At 40.8% G+C, this 22,056-nt stretch overlaps 1 protein-coding gene across 1 annotated transcript; it reads right to left on the bottom strand.

Annotated features, from left to right (window-relative positions):
- Window positions 1–339: 339 nt before the first annotated feature.
- On the bottom strand, window positions 340–3,634 carry LOC144512104 (extracellular matrix protein 2). Its single transcript, XM_078242678.1, has 2 exons — window positions 2,856–3,634; window positions 340–2,283 (listed from the first exon to the last, which is right to left on the bottom strand). The coding sequence occupies exons 1-2, from the start codon at window positions 3,401–3,403 to the stop codon at window positions 1,185–1,187; spliced, it is 1,647 nt and encodes a 548-aa protein (XP_078098804.1). The 5' UTR covers window positions 3,404–3,634; the 3' UTR covers window positions 340–1,184.
- Between the last annotated feature and the right edge of the window lie 18,422 nt (window positions 3,635–22,056).

Here is a 22,056-nt window from a genome sequence, read left to right as displayed (position 1 = left end):
GCTTTGATTCATTGAAGACAAAAGATGCTCAAAATTCTGTCTGGTTGAAAGTTGCCATTAAAAAATTAATTTTTTTTTAGGAAAAGCTTAGATACAGAACGTAATTACCATGCCAGTGAGATGTAACAACCAGCAGAGCTTGTCTACATGAATGATTATAAAGAACTTGATTTCATAACCAAATGTTAAGTCACATATAGAGTATGGGGTGATTGCAATCAATAAGCTCACAGGGAAATATATGAACATGGAGATAATCAGTGGAGAGGTATTTAATAGCCCCAAAAGCCTCAACATCCATAGGTCCACATTCTAGAAACTTGAAAAATACAATAGAAGACAAAAGTTTTAAACTTTGTAACAACCTACTGAGCTTGTTCGGACATATCTGTAGGCTATTTAACCCTTACGCCATAAACTTCTGTAACTGCAAGTAGTTTTCCAAAGAATGCAATTTCAGCAAGTTTTTTTTAAAATGAATTTCCAGGAAGTTATACATTTCACTGTGGTATGAAAATAACCTTGCAGACACTTTAAATGTGCCTGAAAGAGAAACTCCCACATTAATATGTGTATTCTTTTGTCAAAGTGCCAGCGCAGATGATTTAAAAACTGCCTATAAGAACTCATATTTATATAATATTTCTGCCAAATTAAACATAAATGCTTTTTGGCAGCTGACTACTCACTGTATCACCAGGACGGATTAAAGATATCAAATCCAGATTATAAATGTGTCTGTGATCTCATGGAAGTTTCAACAAATGTTGCTGCAATAATTGGAAACGAAATGGTTGTGTTTTAAAAAATGGTCATGAGAAAACTACCAGTAAAGTTCATAATAGATTGAAATTTGGCAATCACATATACGTCTGGTTACTGATCTGTTAGACTATTCCTGTTGCATGTACAGTAAACCATTGTTCTCCAACCCTACAGTTTAGGAAAACAGTCTGTGTCCTTGTCCTTGTGTTTGTTTGACTCACCCCTCCTTACACAGAATTTGGCGCTCTTATACCTCGTCACCTTACATCCTGCTTTGCTCCCATAATATTTACTACGGCCACTAGAGGGTACGCCACTACATACTATAAACATGAGTCAGAATTGCTGCTTGAACAAATGGCTCATGGGGGCATTATTCGGGGGAGGACAGTCTCGACATTTATGTATCTTATGATGGTTCAGTAGAAGTGCACCACCTGGAATCCCTGTAAGCACCTGAAAGCCTGTGCATCCAACTTCCCCATATCAATTAAATTGTGTTCCAACTGCACTCGTACAAGCCTGCTGAGACTCACACTTTTATTACCCCAGCAGAAAGCATCACGGGGCACTGATTGAATCTTGTTGTGGTTGAGTGCTACTGAGTGCAGAGCCTCCGGCAGCTGTCTGGGCACCTGGTGCAAGGTGTTGTGGCACAGGTCTAACTGGTGCAGGACGGGCAATGTCCTGAAGGCCCCTGGTGCCACTTTGAAGATTTCATTCCTTGCTAAACCCAAGTGTTCCAGGTTTTTCAAGGTACCGAAAGCCACTTTCTTTATGGAAGTTATGAGGTTGCCCTCCAGATTTAGAGTTTTAAGTGACAAGGGGAGGTGTCGTGGCACTTGTTTTAGTCTGTTCCCTTCTAAGTTGAGGCTTTCCAAGTGAGTTGCATTGTGAAGGGACTCCTTGAGAAGACCCTTGTTTGTCAGTCTGTTTGCGCTCAGATCTAACAGCAACAGCTCTGATACCCCATTGAAGGCTCCTCCACGGAAATGCTCAATGAGGTTCCCTTTGAGGTAGAGCTCCTTGATGGACAGTGGTAAGCCCAGAGGAACCGATGTTAACTGGTTGTGATCCAGGTTTAGAGTGCGCAGGTTGCACAGAGGAGAGAGCACTGCATTAGGCAGAGATTCAGATCCATTCCCTAGGCTGTTGTTGCTAAGGCTCAAAACCAAGAGGCGGGGGCATTGGGCCCAGGCTGCCTCAGACATCGCACTCAGATGGTTATTGTCCAAACGAAGTTCTTCGACAGACACCGGAAGATCAGTTGGCACGCTGTCTAGGAGGTTCCTATCCAGGTGCAGGCGCTTCAGAGCCGGGACCCCCTCAAAGGCCCCCTCTATGGCGCCATTTGTGAGCCGATTGTTGCTCAACACAAGGAACTCCATAGAGACATATTCATTGAGCAGGTCGAGCTGGATGCTGTTGATGTGGTTATTCATGAGGAGGATGTAGCGGGCATTATAGGGAATACCATAAGGAACCTTGTCCACGCCTTTGTCTGAGCACTGGACCACTCTGGAAAACAATACATAATGTGAATAAGCACAATGATCTGACCTTTCTGAAACCAATGCTCCCAATCACACACTAGTGCCATAACAACGTAAAACATTTGGGCTGCAACCATTATTTCACCACCATGAGTGGTTGGATAGTTGGAAAACGCTGAGTTGTCATTTTTACACTTTGGTTTTTGTACAGATTAAGCTTTTGTTACTTTTTGGACAGAGCCAGGCTAGATGTTTCAAATATGAGAGTGGTATCAATCTTCTACTCTAACTTTCTGTAAGAAAGCAAAAAAAAAATATTTCCCAAAAGGCCGAACTATTCCTTCAATGATTCATGAGTTTTTTCAATTAATTGGTTAATATTTGACTCTATTAAGGTAGTGAAAAATGCACATAGAATTTCCTAGAGCTTTAAATGACTTTAAGTTGCTAGTCTAGTCTTACCAACTAATAAAAGATCTGTCTAAAACACACAAATATTGATTTAAAAATATATAAACAATTTCTAGGCAGACTAACAATTACTTATAAATAAGTCTGATAAAGTAATTACATCATTCAATATAGTTGATGTCTCACCTTCCATAGCAGGCACACTCAGGAGGACAGTAGTCGTCCTTAAAGTAAGGAAAGTGCGTTGGCATGATGCCCTTCTTCTTCTTCTTCTTCTTCTTCTTCTTCTTCGTCTTTTTGTCCTTTTTCCTTTTCTTTTCATTGGACTTCTTATTTGTCTTATTTTTACTACTTCTGTTGATTTTCATTGGCTTCATTAAAGGTGTTTTGGCAGATGACAGGCGCGGTCTGGCTGAAGGTTTGGTCTGTTGTGGTTGAGGGGGAGATGCTTTATTTAGCTTCACTGCAAGTTTGGTGTCATTTTCCATCAGTTTAAATGTTTTGGGTTCGCCTGTGGGCCGAGTCAGGTTTGGTTTGAGCTGGACCGTGGGATTATTTTCATTTGATTTCGGTGTAGGATTTGGCTCTTTTAAATCTTTGGTTATAAACTTTGCTTCTTTGGGTTTTGGTGTTGCTGCTTGCACATCGGGGATAAATTCAGTCATATATTTTGGGTGAACAACGCTGGTTTGTAGCTCCATCCTTGCAGGTTTAAACAAAACATTTCTGACCATTACATCCTCTAAATGTGGGCTACCCTTTACTTCCAGTTCACTCTGCTTGAGAAGATGTCCAGGACTCTGCAACACCTCAGTGAGGAGATCTTCAAGCAGCAAGACGGACTTCCCCTCGCCAGGAAGCCCTGTTGAGACTGAGATGGGATTGATTGTTGTGGGATTGGGAAGAGTGACAGACGGAGAGAAGTGAGGACTGACTTTGTCGTGAGGGGGGGGAGGGTCAGCAGAGACCTGTGTGGGTGATAGAGGGACATTATGATGATGAACAGGATGAGGAAACTCAGGAGGACTTTGAGACTGAGTGATAGTAGAGGATGTGAGTAAAGGAGGTGTGAGATCGCTAACTATCTTGTGATCTTCCTTTTCTCTTACTAATTCGCAGTGGTTTTCATTTTTTATCATCTCACCCTCTTCGGGTATTTTCTCTCTTTCCTCATTTCCTGTTTTCTCTTCCACATTTTCTTGATTTACAGTTAACATGTTTTCCCCTCTAGTCCCTTTATGAAGACTAATCCCTGCAACCAGCTTGCTCTCTCTTTCCTCTTCCACTATTTCTTGCTTGCTCTTAAGCTGCTCATCTGTCTCGTCATCTGTTTTTATTGCCTCCCATATTTTTGTGTTACCTGTCAGGATTGCTTTTACTGTCTCCTCATTTGACTCTGTTTTCTCTGATTCTGTGACAAGATTGAGTCCATGTTCTCTCCTCTCCACTTCTCTATCTGTATCTAAATCTGTCACTATGTCAGCAACAGAGAATTCCTCTGTTTTTGTTTGAGTCAATCCTTCCCTCCTCTGTTCCTCCTCTGTTTTCTTTCCCTCAGTGGATTCTGCAGCGTTTTCTTTCTCCTCCACTGATTTGGAAACATCTCTCACCTGCTCACTCCTCATGTCAGACTGGTGGTCTCTGCCCAGCCCAGCTATCTGGGTGACTGTCAGTCCTACAGTTCAAAACAAGAGGGCAACCACTTAGTTCACATCTGTTATTGTTAATTCTTAACCAAAATCAAGTTGCAAACAAGTAACATGTTAGCATTGCAACAGTTAGCATTCCCTTTGAAAGGCTCATAACAGCATGGAAGTGTTTACGACATGACCTGTTTTTAGGACTGTGATAATAAGTAAGAGATCAAAATGGTTACTAAAATAGATTTAGTTGGATGCTTGAAATGGTACGTTGGCCTAATGTTATACTTACCGGGTTGCAAAACATGAGAATATCCAGAAACTGTGAGGAACATAAGCAGCAGTGTGAGCAGTTCCATTGTATCTGTTGAAAGGCACGGGGGGGGGGGGGGATAAATCCATTAAATATTTTTATTATCTTTCACTGGTTTTTAACCATGATGTTCTGTTTGGGGTCTTGGAGATCCTGGGCACTCTATCAGCTTGAAAAAACATACGTTTATCAGCTTGATACTTCATGACTTTTTCTAAAAAGAATTGCTTGTAAACATGATTTTGAATTGATGACATGTTTCAGAATTCCACTACAGAAAATGTACATTACTTCTGTTCGGAGTCTCAAAGACCACTGCTGTAAGTAAATAAATAAATACAATTCATCAAATCTATTTGGAGTTCTGTTGTTACAAATTACATACTGTAACATGAAATATAGCCTATCCTTATTTGATATAATGACAATGCTTCATAGCTCTGTATTTTTGTCAACTTCCTCAAATGTGCAAGCTCAGTTTGAGTCAAAGGAAGGGTTACCACTTCACTACTTACCTACATATTGGAAAAGAAGAAAAAGATTGATTTTGCAATTATTAGCGTTAAATATACAGCAATGGGGTGTGTGGGAAGTAAATCAAATGTTCAACAAAAAGGGTTGAAAGACATTAGAATACAGCCCAAACTAAAACATATGAAAAGTTTCACGTAATACATTGTTAAGCTTGATTTATGAGTGTTGCTTACCTGGCGTGTATGCAGCCTCCTTATGTGTCAAAGCTGAGTTCCTGCGATAAATATCCAGTTGACTCTACACTGACATCTCTGTACGGACTGAGAGGATCCAGAAGAAATGGTTGCAACCTTTAAACCACACACATATGACTTTAATGATAGTGGCCCTCTCCGTAATGGAGAGTTTTCACACACACACCTAATGACTCCTAAAATGCCTTTATCTGGAAGAGGATTCTCACACTTACCCTCAACGTCAGAGGAATCTGAAGGATCAATAGCGGGAAAGAAGGGCAACTTTAGGGGAAGAGGGGTCAGAGGTGACTGTTGGTTTTTACAGTGGCTACTGTTTGCTCCGCTGTGGGGAGACATTAACATCCCAGTGGTTGTATGGGGGTGACAAGTAGCTCCTGGAAACTGCTTGGCCTTTGACCCATATGCTAATATTCTTCTGTATGTCAGGAAGTCTTCCAAATGCATTTATACCAACAAAAAAGCATCTAATTTATATGACACCGCAGATGTCAGATAGTTTTCAAACACATGCTTTCTTTTCTTCTCAGCTGTGCTATCTATATTTATGTGGTCAGAAAAAGTGTACATCTAGTTCCAGCAATCAGACACTCTTATTCTTCACTCCTCTTCTCAGAATATCAAGTTCTTGTCTGTGTTCCTTTATGTTTTCATCACATCGTGCATCATGTCAGCTCATACACAGGGCCAAGCATTCATTTTGGACTGTCCCAAGCTCTAACTCTGTCATTTTGCATGGGGATGCATATCGGTATCACAAACATAGATAAACACAACCAACACAAACAGAGTTAACTTGCATAAACACATTTCTATCCCTAGAGTTTTGGAATATGTAACCGTAGAAGGGGACTTTGTGTTGTAAAATGAGGTTGTTCTGAGCTGGATATGTGCTCAATTATTTATGAGAACAGGACTTTGATCCAAGAAGCAGGTTAACTGAGTTATAACTTTGTTGAGTAAAACCCAGAAACGCTTCAAATCTGGATCATAGACTGATGCTAAAACAGCTGCTTCTTGAACTAGAGAGCTGTCCTTCCACACACACCAGCATGCATACCCTAAATGCTAACATGTAGTGTACAAAACAAGAAAGAACCAGAACTGCAATACATTTTAAAGACCACAGAGAGGCAGCATATACCCACACATAACTGCATGAGTTGCCTTGAGAGAGCCTCATATTGCATAACATTGCATGGGAAAATAAGGCAAATGGTTTTAAGGTTTTTCTTTGTCTGTGTGCCAAAATCGATTCTGTTTTTCTGGACAATAAAATAAAACTCACATACATATGAATACTGAATGGCATGAAAAAGGATACTGATTGAAATAAAAGCCCACAAGAAAAGTCTCTTAACACCTTGAGTTGTGGCTTCTCATTTCCTGTCGAAGGTGACGTAATGTATAGGAGAGGTGGTGTGAAAAGCAGCAATAATGGAAGAAACAGAGAGGTGGGGGAGGTTTCCCATTAGACCTACACCTGTTTTAGTGTAATAATACCACAGTGTTTGTCAGTGTATGCAGGCCCGCTGTGTGTTCATTCTGAGGAAAGTATTTTGGTGATTTTCTCCCCTTTTCTACCACAAATAATGACACACATTAACATGACATTAACATAATAAAACACATTTGTTAGAGAACATTGCTCTTTTTTTTTACCCTCCCATCAACTACTTTCAGTAAAACACTTTATCTGTCTCTCAGGCTTTGACACCTCATCTACAGCTTCAAAAAATCATTTTACAGACAAAGCTCATGATATAAAATCTGTCTGTCTGGACTTTCACCTCCTAGCTGAATCACTTCTACAGTTGAATAATTGTTCCCCAGTGCATCCGAATGACCTGACAGCTGCCCAGCCCCAGCAGCCCCACCAGTTGCCCTTAGGTTGTTTTTTTTGTTTTTTGTTTTTTTTAACTCTCTGGCAAAGCCCCAAAATCACTTTAAACGATCAAAGAATCATAATATTTTTCCAACTAGGTCACAAATTTGAATCAGTATAGGATCTCTAGTGGCATTTACAGATAAGCTAGGATTTGTGTTATGATCATTTTTGCCTTAAAAGTTAATTTTAGTTCTGGTTTTTGCGGCTTTGACATTATAGAAAACTACCTATTTGCAGCCTGTCCCCTGGCCTCACTGGACAAATAGTAACCTCAGTGTTGAAGACAAAACTTAAAGTGAGGTATGTGTCATGAGTTTGTCATCAAAGAAACGAGGTCAGGGCAGGTAAGTGTGGAATTTGCATGAGGTTATGATCTGAATGGGTATAAGTTTGTGTGTCTACTGGCTAGTAAGAATGAGTAATTGTAAAATATGGGCGTGTGACTTTAGTTATGTGTGCAGGGCACCATAGAGCTTCTGGTGTGTGTATCGATGTTGGTTATGGTAATTGGACAGAAAATTGATGACAACATAAACACTGCTTGCCCTGTTTTTTTGTTTTTTTTTAAGAACACAAGACCTAATTTAGGCTATGTTAAACACACCATACATCAATAATATGCAACATCCAGGGGCATACATCCAGGAGAAAAGGAGTAAATGAGGTAGTGGGAAATACAGGCAATAGAAAGAGAAGGCTTGAGTGACAACACGGCTGTGTAAAAATGAACCCTCCCCCACACTATCCCATCTGCTCGGAGCCTGACTGCTGGCAGTATAGCGGCGGCAGGGGTGGGGGGGTTAACGAGGGCAAAGGTCACAGACTGTGATCAATTTGTTGGCTAAGAGCGTCAGACGCACATTTGTGTGCAGTGCGTGACTCACTGGACAAACAGCACACAATGGAAGTGGACTTCCATCCTTCTGTTATAGGAGCATATTCCTACTGTCCGTCTGTGCATCTCTAATTTCTTTAATAGTTGTCACTTAACGTTTAAATAGTTCTGCTATTAGGCATGTGAGGATAAAGTACACATTAACAAACATCGACTGTTACAGTTCAGAGGTATTTGGCAGCAGACCGGAGACTTTGTACTGTCCAGGACGGTTAATATTTTTGGCCAATTGATTGAATGTTAATGAATCTAAAATGTTCTGTTCTTTAGAAAATGCCAGACTGTGCTCTCTTGACCAAACTTGAGTGCCCTAATGTCAAGATGAGCTTAAGTGAAAAGAAAAAAGGAATATAAGTCAGTTCATTTCTGTTCTGTATGAAATACTTGCAGACTTTTCTTTCTAAGACAATCCAAATATTTTCTTCAGAGAGGGTGGGAGTCATCATGACCAGAGGCCCCACAACATTGTGTTGACTTAACCCTGCCTGGAATAGCTCTACCAAATTAAACTTGTGTTTTTGTTTTAGTACGGAGTTCTTGTGTGCCAGTAAATTCAACACCGCGAGAAGATTTGGAGAAAAAAGGGAGAGCTGGAGAAGGAGGAGAAATTTGGTATTTCAAGCAAAAAAAAAAAAAAACCCACAGTTAAACTTTCAGGCTCTTTTTACACTCAGCTCTTTTTTTTTAAGATTATCTTTTGGGCATTTTAGGCCTTTATTTATAGGACAGCTGAAGACATGAAAGTGGAAAGAGAGCGGGAATGACATGCAGCAAAGGACCACAGGTCAGAGTTGATCCCGCGGCTGCTGCGTCGAGGAATAAACCTCTGTATATGGGCGCGCGCTCTACCAGATGAGCTACCCAGGTGCCCTACACTCAGCTTTGAACCCGGGGTGAGCTGGTGATTAGAAGACGCTTCTTAAGTAACCCGGTTCATGTCGTTCACCCGCCACTAGCAAGCGACTCATAAACAACTCTATTGGTTCAATGCCCAGCGGCTCTATGAAGTTAGTCTCGCATTGCTAGGTCTATTTCCACAGCGCTGTGTCAGCGATGGAGTATGGCCTGGCTACACCGCCTATCTATTCTGGGATAGGGGGAAAAACGCTCTGGCTTGTTTGTATTTCTTTAAACCAATCACAACCGTCCTAGGCGCTAAGCCCACATAGCGGAGACAGCGAGAGGGAAGGGACATATCCCAGCAATGTACATCCATTGAGCCAGATTACTCTGAGGTTAGTCTCGCTTTGCCAGAGTGGCGAGTCCACAAAGCATTCCGGGATGGGAGAAAAACGTGCTCTGGTTTATTGGCATTTCTTTACACCAATCACAATCGTCTTGGGCGGCACTAAGCGCTGTACGCAGCAACGGCGCCTCTGCAAAACAGCCTCAGGAAGGAACTTGTTTTGGTGGAGCATGTGTACGTTCAAAAGTTGTTTTAGTCATGCAACAGAAATCTCAGATTGGACAAAGAGTCTAGCTAGCTTTCTCGATTTACCTTGAAGAGATCTGAGAAATGGTTAACCATTGTCCTCATAAATCGACCGGAGTGTAAAATGCCAACACAAGCCCAAGGCAACAGATATCTGGCCTAAATGAGTGAAATCTGGAAAATTTTATTTCATTAGAAACCTAATTCAAGAATGAAAAAATATATGTTCTCTTAGTTGTTTTATCTTCCTGCCTGTTGGTCCAAGAAGACTTCTCTTTAAAATTTACCCTCTCTTTCAAGAATACACCTCAGGAGGCATATTGATCGCTCACATGTAAAAGCCTTTGCAAGCCTCCTTACAATTGACGTTTCCCATGGAGAAGAGAGCTAACCTATTGGGGTTCTTTTTGTAACAGCAACAATTATAAGAAGCTTTGACATTTGGCTGCCACTTATTGCTCTGAAGCAGGAGCAGAATTGAAATACTGTAACAGAGCTACTCCTTTTGTCCTTTCAAGTTCTCCATTGTTCCTCCAGAGTGATTCATATGTTGCTGAAATCTCCATTTAGAGCATGATGACGATATTGCTGTGTGTGTGTGTGTGTGTGTGTGTGTGTGTGTGTGTGTGTGTGTGTGTGTGTGTGTGTGTGTGTGTGTGTGCTTAGCCGACTATTGATGCTATCAGCCAAGAAAGGCTCACCATATGCTACAGTGGCGCATGTGTCAGCCCAGTATATCCCAGTAGATCAACTGGTCTGCGCTGTTAAACTCACACTTGCAATCTAGCAACAAGTGTGAAAAATGTCCAGGATGTATAGGAGGTTGTATTGTTTCAGCAGGACACCGGGGCAGATGGACAAACAGTGTTTGGGTGGTTGATGTTGGTCATTTGGCCTGGTTAACAATTCTCCAGTGCTATTAAGCAATCTGTCACACTGCAAAACAAAGGATGTGGACAGACGAACAAGGTCAGAGCTAGGGATGTTTTCTTTCTCTTACTTGTAATTTCCTCTTTCAGTACAGCGTGACAAATAAATCGAATGTTCTATCACATACTTTACTAATATGTTGTTATGAAAGGAATTAAATGTGCTTTAATTAATAGTTTAATATAAATAGTGGATCAAATGACAATTTGCAATGTGAAATGTGTCAACTCATGATCAATTCACAGAGAATTATCATGCAGGTCTACAGTTCCACTCAGCCCTATGGAGCATTTTAGCATATGATAGCTTGTTGTTTTGGTTTTCTGGCCCTGAACTTTACTGATTTGGTTCATTCTCCATGCTCTTATCTTCATTTTCAGGCGTTTTTCTGCAAAAAAAAAAGCTATTAAAAAACACTGTACGCTAACAGCCCAGCAACAAACACCAGACTGACAAAGTTATTAACTAGCTGGCAAACATTATGGAGCATTTAGAAGCTAAAGAGAACGATTTTACCCTTGAGGGTTGGTGGAGATGAAAAACGTAACTAAAAGTGAATATTGGACTTGCATTTGCCAGGTGGCCAGAAACAGGACTCCAAATGAATACTAATGTTGCCTTGTATCTGCTGGATGTGTAAACAGGCAACTGCAAGCTAACAAATTCACCTTATCCACATAAAAGGTCATATCAGTGTTTACTGCTTGGTTTCCAAGGTAATGCAGTTTAAGTTCACAAACAAAATTTCCTTTAAAAACCTTTGTCTATATGAATTTACATCCAGACTTAGGCAGCCTTTAAAAAAAAACTTAATTTTGCATTTAAAAAACTATATTAAGGTCAACTTATCTTGTCGGCTTTTCCCCTCTATCCCTGCAAAGAAAAACGAGAAGTGAGAAAAGCAGAACAAAGTTGAGAAAAAAGTCCCAGTGATACTTTTTTCCTCTCACCTAATTCTCTACCATAAACTCATGCAATATGAAAAGACAAAGAACACACCATGAATACAAATTATGAGAAAACATAAAGTTGTAAATGTGATTTCTTCTGGTGTTTAAAAAAAACAAATGCCAGCAAAAAAACTAGCGCAGATTTTTTTTAACCATAAAATCCAAATCAGCCTACATTGTGTGTCTTTGTGTGTGTGTGTGTGTGTGTCTGTCTGCGCATGGGGAGGGGCCCTTGTTATTATATCCTGCTGCTTTTCAATGGAACAGCTGTGCGAACCTCCAGCCGCCTCTGAACAAGGCACAGGCTGCCTGGCAACTGCCCTCCCATTGGCCAACTTTCCCCCTCCTTTGACCAATTGCACAGGCCATGCTATGAGGAAGTGAATAGGGGAGAAAAAACACGAGAGAGAGAGAGAGAGAGAGAGAGAGAGAGAGAGAGAGAGAGAGAGAGAGAGGAGTGTGAGAAAGTTTGCTGTGAAAAAACATGCAAGGAGTCGAGGAGAGAGATTTCAGCTCATGTTTCCAACAGGCAGTGATAAGATTGAGAAAGCAGACTGAGAGCATAGAGATAATCATACTTAGAAGGGAGAAGCACTTTTTAAAAAGCTTTACCTCGTGCCAGACAGATTTGCACATAAAGCTTTTAATATTTCTCAAATCCCGTCTTCGGAAAATTTCCGCATTCTGCCCTATTAGCTTTGACCTTTTTAAATAATATGGAACAAATCTGAAAGGGAACAAATCTATGTGGTAATTGTTGGCAATCTTTCCTTTAATATTACATACAAGCGTTTCATTTGTATGGAAGTTTTCTAAAATCAGAGTTTTGACAATAATCACCAAAAAGACCAATCAGAGATGGAAGACATGAAAAGATGTTCCAAAAATAGACATCACCCCCCATGTGTAGATGTGTTTTAACAAATACGACCCACATTGATACATATCTTGGGATCCTTTGAGCAACATTGACTTGGAGAAAGTGGTGACCTTTCTCTATTGATGTCGTCGGCTATGTTTGGCAGGCTGAGACATGCCACTGCAAGACCTGAGTTTCCAGGGCTTTGAGTGGGCTTACTGGAGGATTTGAGTCACATCTCTTGGGGATAATAAGTGTTTGTTTTACAGTAGCTGTGACGCATGCGGTTGCTAGATGTGAGGTCGGCAGACGAGAAAAAAAAAAAGTTTGGGGCACTTTTGTTAGTGATAAACAAGAGTTTGAGAGAGTGTGTGTGTGTGTGTGTGTGTGTGTGTGTAGACAAAACTTTCAGTATGTCACCTTTATGCATCCTCTGTGGGGGTGCAGTATATGGCATGATTTAGTGTGTGCATGGTTTTGTGTTGTTACCAGTCAAAGCGGCGTGCAGATCTTTGTGAGAACATTCAACATGACACACAGCTCTTCTCTCCCCTGGAGGTCACACTTCCTACGAAATCTCAGTTGCAGTTTCTCTCGAAAAACAACTAGAACTACAAAGAGACAAAGGCATGAAGAAGGAGCAAGGTGGCTTATGTGATGTGGTAACGAAGAAGGATATAAACTGTGTAAGTCTGCTTACTTAAAAAAACATGTGCAAACACTCCGTGTTTGTGTTTATTGCAGATAAACACAAACACGCAAACCCAACCCACACACATAAACATTAACAGAGTCAGAACGCACCATCATTTGTCACAGTCTAAAATATACAGACAGGACGATATGCTGACATGGCAGCAAAGTGCTGGGTGATTCTGAGTCAATGTATATGATAACCACCACCAGCACATCAGCATGATGATACAGCTGACACAGTTCACACAGCTCATAGTACACACAGTACAGTAATGACTATATACCACACATTATGCAAGACCTACATTTGCTGCACAAATGAGTAGCAACAACATTTTCACAATTTTATTTTTCAACAATTGTGATAATTGATCCATCCTTACGCGGATTTTAGGTATTTCATGCTACTCGCTACCGTTGTCACTAATACTACGTCATCTTACAGCGCTACTGCTCTGCCTGGTGCGTCCCATACACACGCTGAGGGCTGATTTTTGCGTCGATATCTCACGCTGAGAGACACTGACCAAGCGTCAGTATTTTACGAGTTGGGAGTGAGAACGAGTTGGTCATGTGGATGTGGAACAACAGCGGTGTTGTAATTATATAGAATTCCTCATGGGGGAGGCAGAAACTACGCACGATAGGTTTAAACATTAGATTCATGTTATATTATCTAAGAAATAATGTAAACATGTTAGTATTATTGTACTGTAATTGAGTGCTTTACTGATTACGTGATCACTGTTCACTGATCACAGAAAGTTCTGGCGATATTATGCATTGTCATCTGTTCTGTGCACGGCAGACATGCCCTGAAATGCAACAAGATTAATAAACGAAAGCACTCCCTTTCGCACACAGGGATGGCAGTTTTATTAGGCAGATTGCCTGTGGCAAGTAATTTTAACATTGAAGTACAGCAAAATTTACCCCACTAGTCAGCGTATGATTGCGGACCAATGAAACCTCACCTATAGGGCTTCAGCTGAAAATCCTTCAATTCCTTTCCTGCTTATAATAAATGAAGTACATTAAAATAAATGTGGGCTTTTCAGCACATGGGCAATTACAATTTAATTAAGACTTACCCTCTTTAAGGTATTATTGTTTGGTTCTTAAGAAAATACCGGTTTGAAAGTTACATTTTGTTATTTACTTCTTGCATCAAGTTGGCAAAGTGTTTTGTGGTCCTGCCCTCCCACAAGGACACAGTCCAACAGTTGTCATCCATCTTAATTAGCTGTCTTGAAAATGACAGCTACTGTAGCCTGAGGCTCCAACTAGCCCAAATTGTAAAGTCACCACAGCTGTTGAAGAGGGAGACAACAAGTGCTGGCAAGTTGCTATGAAAACTGGTAATGCTGGTGTTCAATCACCAGGGACAATGTCTGCTGTATGGCTAGTGTTGCTGTTCTTTCTTGCTTCCTTTCTGCCAATGCTAATGTTTTGATGATGTCCCTGCACTGTGGCCCCTGAGCAACAATATGGCTCAGTGTTAGCTGTGGATTTTTTCAACACCCTTGCGACAAATTCTGTAAACCCCAAAATGTATGCAAAGTAGGCTAGTTGGAACCAGTTACCTGCAGGTTCTGTGCTAGGCTAAGCTACCGGTGGAACCGTCAGACAGCGTTACAACACGCACGGACACGAGAAGGGTATGTATCGACTTGTATTACTCTGGGGGTTACGTTGAATAAGCTAAAGTCCCAATAAGTCGGCGTGTTCCTTTAAGGGATTGTACTAAACGTGTGTGGGTGTGCAAAAATAGTTTGTATATACCAGAATAAACTAGCAGTTGGCATAGTTTTAGAGATATTAGTTTGTTTTTTCAGACCGCATATGTGTAGTCTGGAATCTCAGGGGCATCCACAGGATATTAACCCCAAACTACCCCCATTGTGTAACACACAAACATCTGAGGGGAGTTTACCAAAACTGACCAATCACCGTTCAAATCAATAATGACCCAAGCTCTTTCCGAGGCTATGTGTGAGAAAACAGCTTCAATCCCCCCCCCTCCCTGTGCTGCCCAGACAATCCCAGCATAATCCATGGAGTCCACGACTGGATTACCATGTCTGCTCCACCCATCTCCGCATTATGGAATTTAGACAGGATTATATGAAGTCACACACACACACACACACACACACACACACACACACACACACACACACACACACACACACACACACACACACACAAAACACACAAGGACAGACTCCCAGCATAAAACCTGTGCAAAAGTCACTGGACATCTTTCTGTTTTCCTGAAAACAGAGATTACACCTGTCAGATTAGTTGGAGTGGTGGAGTAGATTTTAGAGAATCATCTCCACACAACACAAACAAAGCTTTTGGGCAGATTCCTTTTTATCTGGCATGAGTGGGAACAACATGGCAACTCTCAAATGCAGATTTGTTTTGTTTGGTGCATGGGAACATGTTGCCATAGTGACAGTGATACCTAATTCTTGGTGGATATGTTATTGCAGGCTCGGGAATTCAAGCTCCAACAGATCGTTTGAATTCTAAAGGTGTTTGTGTGTTTTTGAATAATTATAAGAGCAAGTACGTGAATGAGGGGGGGAAAAACACTATTTTGAATGTGTATTAAACATCTGCACATGAAGACAGGTGTGTGTGTGTGTATGTTTTCTGTGCATGTTTGTGTGAAGTGCTTTCAGCATGTGTGTCAATGCTTCTGAATGGGACGATCTAGATGAAAGCCATATTATAAGCAGATGGTTCAGTGACTGTTTCCGAAGCACCGGCGGCCCCAGCAGAACTTCCATTAGCCGTGTGATCTCTCCGTTGGTCTAATTTTGCTTCTCTCAATCCAACAAAAATGTGCTAATGTGGTCTCTGTTCACATGTATCTCCCATTTTCCAGCTTTATTCCCTTTTCCACAGCAGACAGGAAAGCTTTTAGAAGAACTCATGCAGAGACTTTGAATAGAAAGAGTGAATAGAGGTGTGTTGCAAGTGACTATAAATGCAGGTGAGAAACATGTGCATGGTGCCAGTTATTAAACATTACTAGTTGACGCACATCAAAAGCCCAAGCCTGTGCTCACAATCACACAGTTAAAGGGTAAAACAGTAGCTTTGCAGTATAGAGAGACCACCCCCCAGCTACGAGAAGGTCATAGGTTCGATCAAGCAGTTGTTTCTAAGCAAAAAGTATTTGCTTGGTTTTCAAAATGGTGGCCTAGCTTGCAGGTCACTTTGCAGAGCTCTGAAAGTTTCAGCCATTTTACACATGCAAATAAATATATCAAGTGCTTTTGTGCCTGACGTAGTAACATGAACATTTCTGAGAACATTTTGAGTTGTTCTGACACCATGCCGTCAAAGGATACCAAAACAAAGAGTTCAACTGGTCTTCCAGCAGATGCAGAGGAGCTTGCAGCTGCTAGAGGGACTGGTGCACCACATCCTGTCCTTTGTGCTTTGTTTAGAGAATATATTGCAAGTCATCAATGAAATTCTGAGCCTGTTGTCCCAGCCGCTTCAGGCTCACAGAAAAAGCTGAAAAACAAACAGAGCGACAGTGAGGCTGATAAAAGAACTGCTAGAGAAGGAGATGCAAAGCATAGCTGAGCATATTGACAACCTTAAAAATAGAGGCAGCAGGGAGAATATACATGGTATCAGATTGCCTGAGGGTGTGAAGGGTACCTGACTAGAAAATGATTTTGTTTGATAGCTGGTGTATCAAAATAGAGAAAACCCAGCCTGAAACAGCGACCCATGCCAAGAAGATTCCTTAACTTCAATGGCAAATGGAAAATATTCAAGGCTTTGGGACACAACAGGACTGACAAACAGCCTGTTTGTCATATTGGGGGTCTAAAAGCATCTGCTTTAACAGCCTTAAATATAAAATTGTGCAGTCATCCAACCACACAAGTGCAGCTAACATTCCAAAACATAAAACCATCCTTTCTTTCTCCAGTTTTCTTAATAGTATTACTCCTGGCGTTCTCTTTCTTGCCATTATCTCTGCGCACAGCCCTCTGTAGAAGTGGATGATGAGTGGTTTAGTATAAATGATCCAGACTTAAACAGTGATTTACATCCCTGGTTAAAGACTCAGTGGTCCAGACCCATTCCCTGGCTGCTCAGAAGCTGGGTTTTCCCTCCTCAGTCTGCAGGCTTCTGCAAACCTCTGCAGGCAATGGACATTAAAGAGCAATGTTTTTTATAGTTAGACGGCAATAGAAATGGCACATTGAAAATAATGAGGAGTGTGTGTGGAAATGTGGATGTATGTAAATTAGAATTGTACGCAGGAGAAACCCTGTCCTCCTATAAACGTGAACTGGAGTAGGATGAGTGTTCACTTTGATGGGAGCTAATGCTGATCCTAATGAAAATAAATCTAAAATGCTTGATTTTCTTAAGAGAGGCTGCATATTTGTGTACGTGCATGCACATCGTTCGAGTGCCAACCTTCTGATCCTCAGAGAAGGAGGCCTTGTTTACCAGATAGTTGTAGAGCAAATCTCAGCCAATTACTGTCAGAGTTAAAACTCTGGTGTGTAAAAAGTCGGTGCGATTTGTGAAATTGGTTGTAATCAAGGCTCATACACGAATATTTCTTCAAAGAGGCTGGAGATGTAAAGTGTTGTATTGGTCTTTTGAAGCAGAGTTAACAAACACTGCTGGGAACATGTACATTGCCTTCAGAATCATTTGTGTAAATTTATGTACACGTTATTTTCAAGCTGTGGAGGTGTATGCTTTGCTTTTGGGGTGAAAGTTTCTATAGTTCAGTGGTATTATACTGCTTACAGACTGCTTACTAGTTGAGCCCAGTATAATCCTGGCAAAATATTGACATGATATTGGTGGTATGGTCTCTGCAACAATAGTGTGTCAGCTCTGCACAGAGCTGACACACAGTGCTTAATTTGTAAAGTGGGCGCAGAGGGGGGGGGGTGGATCCGGCGACTCAAAACGGGGGTTGGAGGTAACGGAACCAAAACAAAAATGACACCTGCCTACGTAGCTTCTCTGACTCTGACTAAAAAAGCCTAAACAACGCTGTGTGTACATCAGGGCAATGTTTATTTTTATTTCAGAACGTGCACTGCATTGGTGCGAAATGTAAAAAAAAATTAAAAATACACTGCAACGATTGTTTTCACAAGCAGCAATTATCCATCGGACAATTAAAACAAAAAATCCACCGTGGTCTCCACATTCTTGATCGGCAGAAACGATTTTTGCTTGTTTGGGATCCGACTGGCCAGCGTATTTGAAAAAGTTAAGCAAACATTTGACATTTTTCCTCTGAGTGAAATGAGCCTGTAACAGCAATCTCAATCAGCACAAGCGCTTGTGTCACTTGAAGTGCAGTGCGGCGCTGTTGAAGTGCCGATCCCCTCCCTCCGTCCCTCTCCCCCTCTGTCTTAACCTACCCTGAAAATTCACCTCAAAACGCATTGAAAATGCAAACACAAGACTTTTGTGGAACTCCAATGGGGAATAAAGACTAACAAGACAGATAACAACATTGAATACTACACAAACAGTAGTTTATTTTTTTCATTTAGGCGATTCATTTTTTCATAGTGACACAGGAGGTGCCGGATCCAACGTCGGAGGTGCCGGAACATGTTCCGGCGTGTTTCGGCTCAAATTAAGCCCTGCTGACACAATATGTTATTAATGTATTAATGTATACATAAGCTATTCAGGTACCGACAGAGAGCAGCTAACTCACTTCCAGTTCATACCTCTGCTTACTGGTATTATATAGCAATAACCTGTTACTGTTTTCTGTGTATTCTGTCACAGTGTCAGGAAAGTCAACAGACTCACAAAGATAACAACCTGATATGCAAATAGGTCACCTAAGAAAATCACAAGTTTGCTTTGTATGTGACCTTATGCTCATTTCATTTGTGTTACATGACTGTGACAATTTCATGCTACTGTTTTACTACCATGTTCTATATATGCTTGGTACTTCCATGTATTAAACATACAGTAAGTTAGTGTATGCGCTGTATTAACGTGGACGTAACCATTAATGCAAAACCTAAAAATGACTGTGAAAAGGCTGCCTTTCTCCCTTTTCACTAGCCTCTGTTCCCAAAATTAACAATGTTTTGTGTCTGCCTAATCCCTAATTTCAGCGCAATGTTTTAGTTTATTTGCTACTTTATCATTTGACATAAGCCTGTTTAGTGGGTTTATGGGTTCATCGTATTTTGCTGTGGTTCTGCCCGTGATGTGGGGGGTAGATCAGCTGCTTACCAGCTCAATTAAGGCCCTGTTTACACCTACATGGTTATTTTGATAAACGCTGACATTTCCCTTTGTTTACCGTGTAAACGAAGGTGTTTTTAAAACCTCCGGCCATCGTGGAGATTTTGGAAATCTTCGTTTGCACGTTTGCATGTAAACTGAGACAAACAGAGGTTTAGGCAGCCAAGAGAGAGAAAGAGGAAGTGAGTCGTTGCTGTTGTTGCAATTTTCGAGATTCTGATTGGCTAACGTGGGCTTGAGCTTCTTGTTACACTGCCACCTAAAGGTGTGGCGTGCTATTGACGGCATATATACACGGGTACATGTAAACAAACACTTTTCTGAAAACGTAGACGTTCTAAATGTCCGTTTATGAAAATAGCCTAGTCTAAGGAGAGTGTATGCAGGTTCGCCTGATTAGGTCCTGAAGGGCTAGGCACTCCGATAGGTAAGATAGTTCTGCAGTTAATTACATTTTTATAATATTTGGGGTGCACATTGTTGTGGGTGCACATATATGTATAACTAGTAATGTCAGCAGTAACTGATCTATCTAATTGTAATGGTATTTTCGGAAACGTGTTAATGTTGCTTTCTCAGGTTAGCTCACCCTATAATCACCTGTGCAGGTGGTAGGTACCAACAAGGTAAGGCTGAGAGGTTAAAAGTGCCTTCAGAAGAAGGGGAAGATAGAAAGGACTTGGCATCTTCCTGTGAGGTTGCCATTTTGTTTGTTTGATGTTATTTTGCCTCAGTTTAAATTAGTTTTTGTAATTCTTCAGTTTTTTTGGGGGGTTTTTTTTGTTAATAAATACCACAGTTTTTGCACGTATCCAGCTTCCTGTCGGCTTCTGAAAAATCCCAAGTTTCGGGCACCCCACCTCTTCATCGGCCTTGGCATGAGGTGGGTGGTTTGACAATGACACTTGGGGAAAATTCAATCAAGAAGACTTTTCTCATGCTTACTCTATTTAGAATTTCATCATTTTAGACTCCATCAGGGCGTTATTCCTGTACGGCTCCTGGCATGACTCTTAAAATAACATTACACTGTAGTCTAATTGACAAACACTACCCACATATCTCTTCAGCTTTTCCTATTATGCACACTGTATCAAATGGATTCATTTGATAACTCTTTAAGCCCTTCTTTCTATTAGTCTCGCTCCTGATTGACATAGGATTGAAATAAAACTGCAGCAAGCGGTTAAACGCATTGTGAAACACAATTTTAGATTCCAAACTTTAACAGACAGCTGAACAAATGTGATATTGTGAGCATGACAGTACCAAAGATGATTTATATGTATTTTTGTGTGTTTGCTTGTGTATTTCACTCTGTTTAGTGTTTTTTTTTTCCCCCCCAATGGCCTCCCACACACATAATTTCATAGATTATATTGTCACGTTATTATTGTCTCCATAATGGATCACACAGAACACACACAAACACGCCATGAAACACATTTGTAAAATAGAAACCAGAACCAGTATGATTAATCTGTATTCTTTCCTTTCTACTATAGTAGAACCATAGTACTGTACTTAGGCTCTACTGAAAGCTAATATATAAATTAAATTCAGGTTTCTTTCCCTATCCTTCATATCAGTCATACCATGCCACCAGAAATGCAATAAAATAATCTTTAGTAAAGATTAATTCTTAACAAAGGGATTGTTTCATGTAGTAATCTGCCATATGGAAATGTAATGCAAAACATGTTGACAAATTGTAAAAATTCCTTTTAAAAGGGAGTTGTCTGAACATATAGAGGGAAAGATTTTCGAATTGTGTATGGAAATTTAGCTGTTATCTCAATTCACCAAGCAAAAAGCTCTTTTAGGGGCTATTTGCATATGCAAAGTGCAGAGATAGGGGAATAAACAATCTCTGGGTGTTTGGAGGTGTGTGTGTGTGTGTGTGTGTGTATGTGTGTGTGTGTGTGTGTGTGTGTGTGTGTGTGTGTGTGTGTGTGAACAGCACCGACATGGATCACAGAATATGGAGGAGCAGAGTGCATCAGCAAGGCTTCTTGCTACTCCAACTGCTGTGTGTGGGGAGATAGCATATCAGTGTGTTTGTGTGTGTGTGTGTGTGTGTGTGTGTGTGTGTGTGTGTGTGTCCACAACTTTCATCTGCATGAAATTTCACCGTGAACCACTCACGTGTGTATGTGTCCGTGTGTATGCGTGAGTGGGAGTGTAGCGCGCAAACATTTGGTGGAACTCAAGTAACTTTTTAATGAAAGATTGCCTTGTTTGAAGAGTAAATAAGCAAAAATATTGCAGGAAGTCATCTGAAAAGAATGCAAATAACAAAACAAGTGTAAAAATATGACGTTTGGTACTTTTCTCACATCCATCACATCCATAAACAGTTACATCAATCTCACAAATTACAAGCACTTTATTTTTACTAACTGTCTTATGCTTTATCTACCTTTGATAAGCTTTGTCACTGAAGTTGAACTTTGGGGTTTATTGGTTGCTTTTATGATACAGATATTAAGTAGTATTGCTGGATCCAACAGGTGCATCCAACCCACACACACACACACACACACACACACACACACACACACACACACACACACACACACACATGCACACTTGCACTCTACCTCAAAAAAAGGGAGTAATGGAAAAGAAAAACACGTTTGTTCTGTCTGGTTCTGGCTTTCAAAGTACATACAGCCTCAGAGATACTACATTAAATCATGTATTAAATAAAGGCAGAGCCAGAACATCCTGTCCTCGTGTGTGTGTGTGTGTGTGTGTGTGTGTGTGTGTGTGTG

The sequence above is a fragment of the Sander vitreus genome, chromosome 23, assembly GCF_031162955.1.
Source record: "Sander vitreus isolate 19-12246 chromosome 23, sanVit1, whole genome shotgun sequence".
Taxonomy (NCBI): domain Eukaryota; kingdom Metazoa; phylum Chordata; class Actinopteri; order Perciformes; family Percidae; genus Sander; species Sander vitreus.
The sequence above is the reverse complement of the archived record's forward strand: the minus strand, read 5'-3'. Positions and strand labels throughout refer to the sequence as shown.

What these genes read in the sequence shown, in the direction of transcription:
- LOC144512104 (XM_078242678.1), bottom strand. Translation starts at nt 3,403, where the DNA reads ATGGTCAGAAATGTTTTGTTTAAACCTGCAAGGATGGAGCTACAAACC. An exon ending in GAGTGTGCCTGCTATGGAAG is followed by an intron (nt 2,284 to 2,855) that starts GTGAGACATCAA and finishes ATTGTTTTCCAG; the next exon opens with AGTGGTCCAGTGCTCAGACA.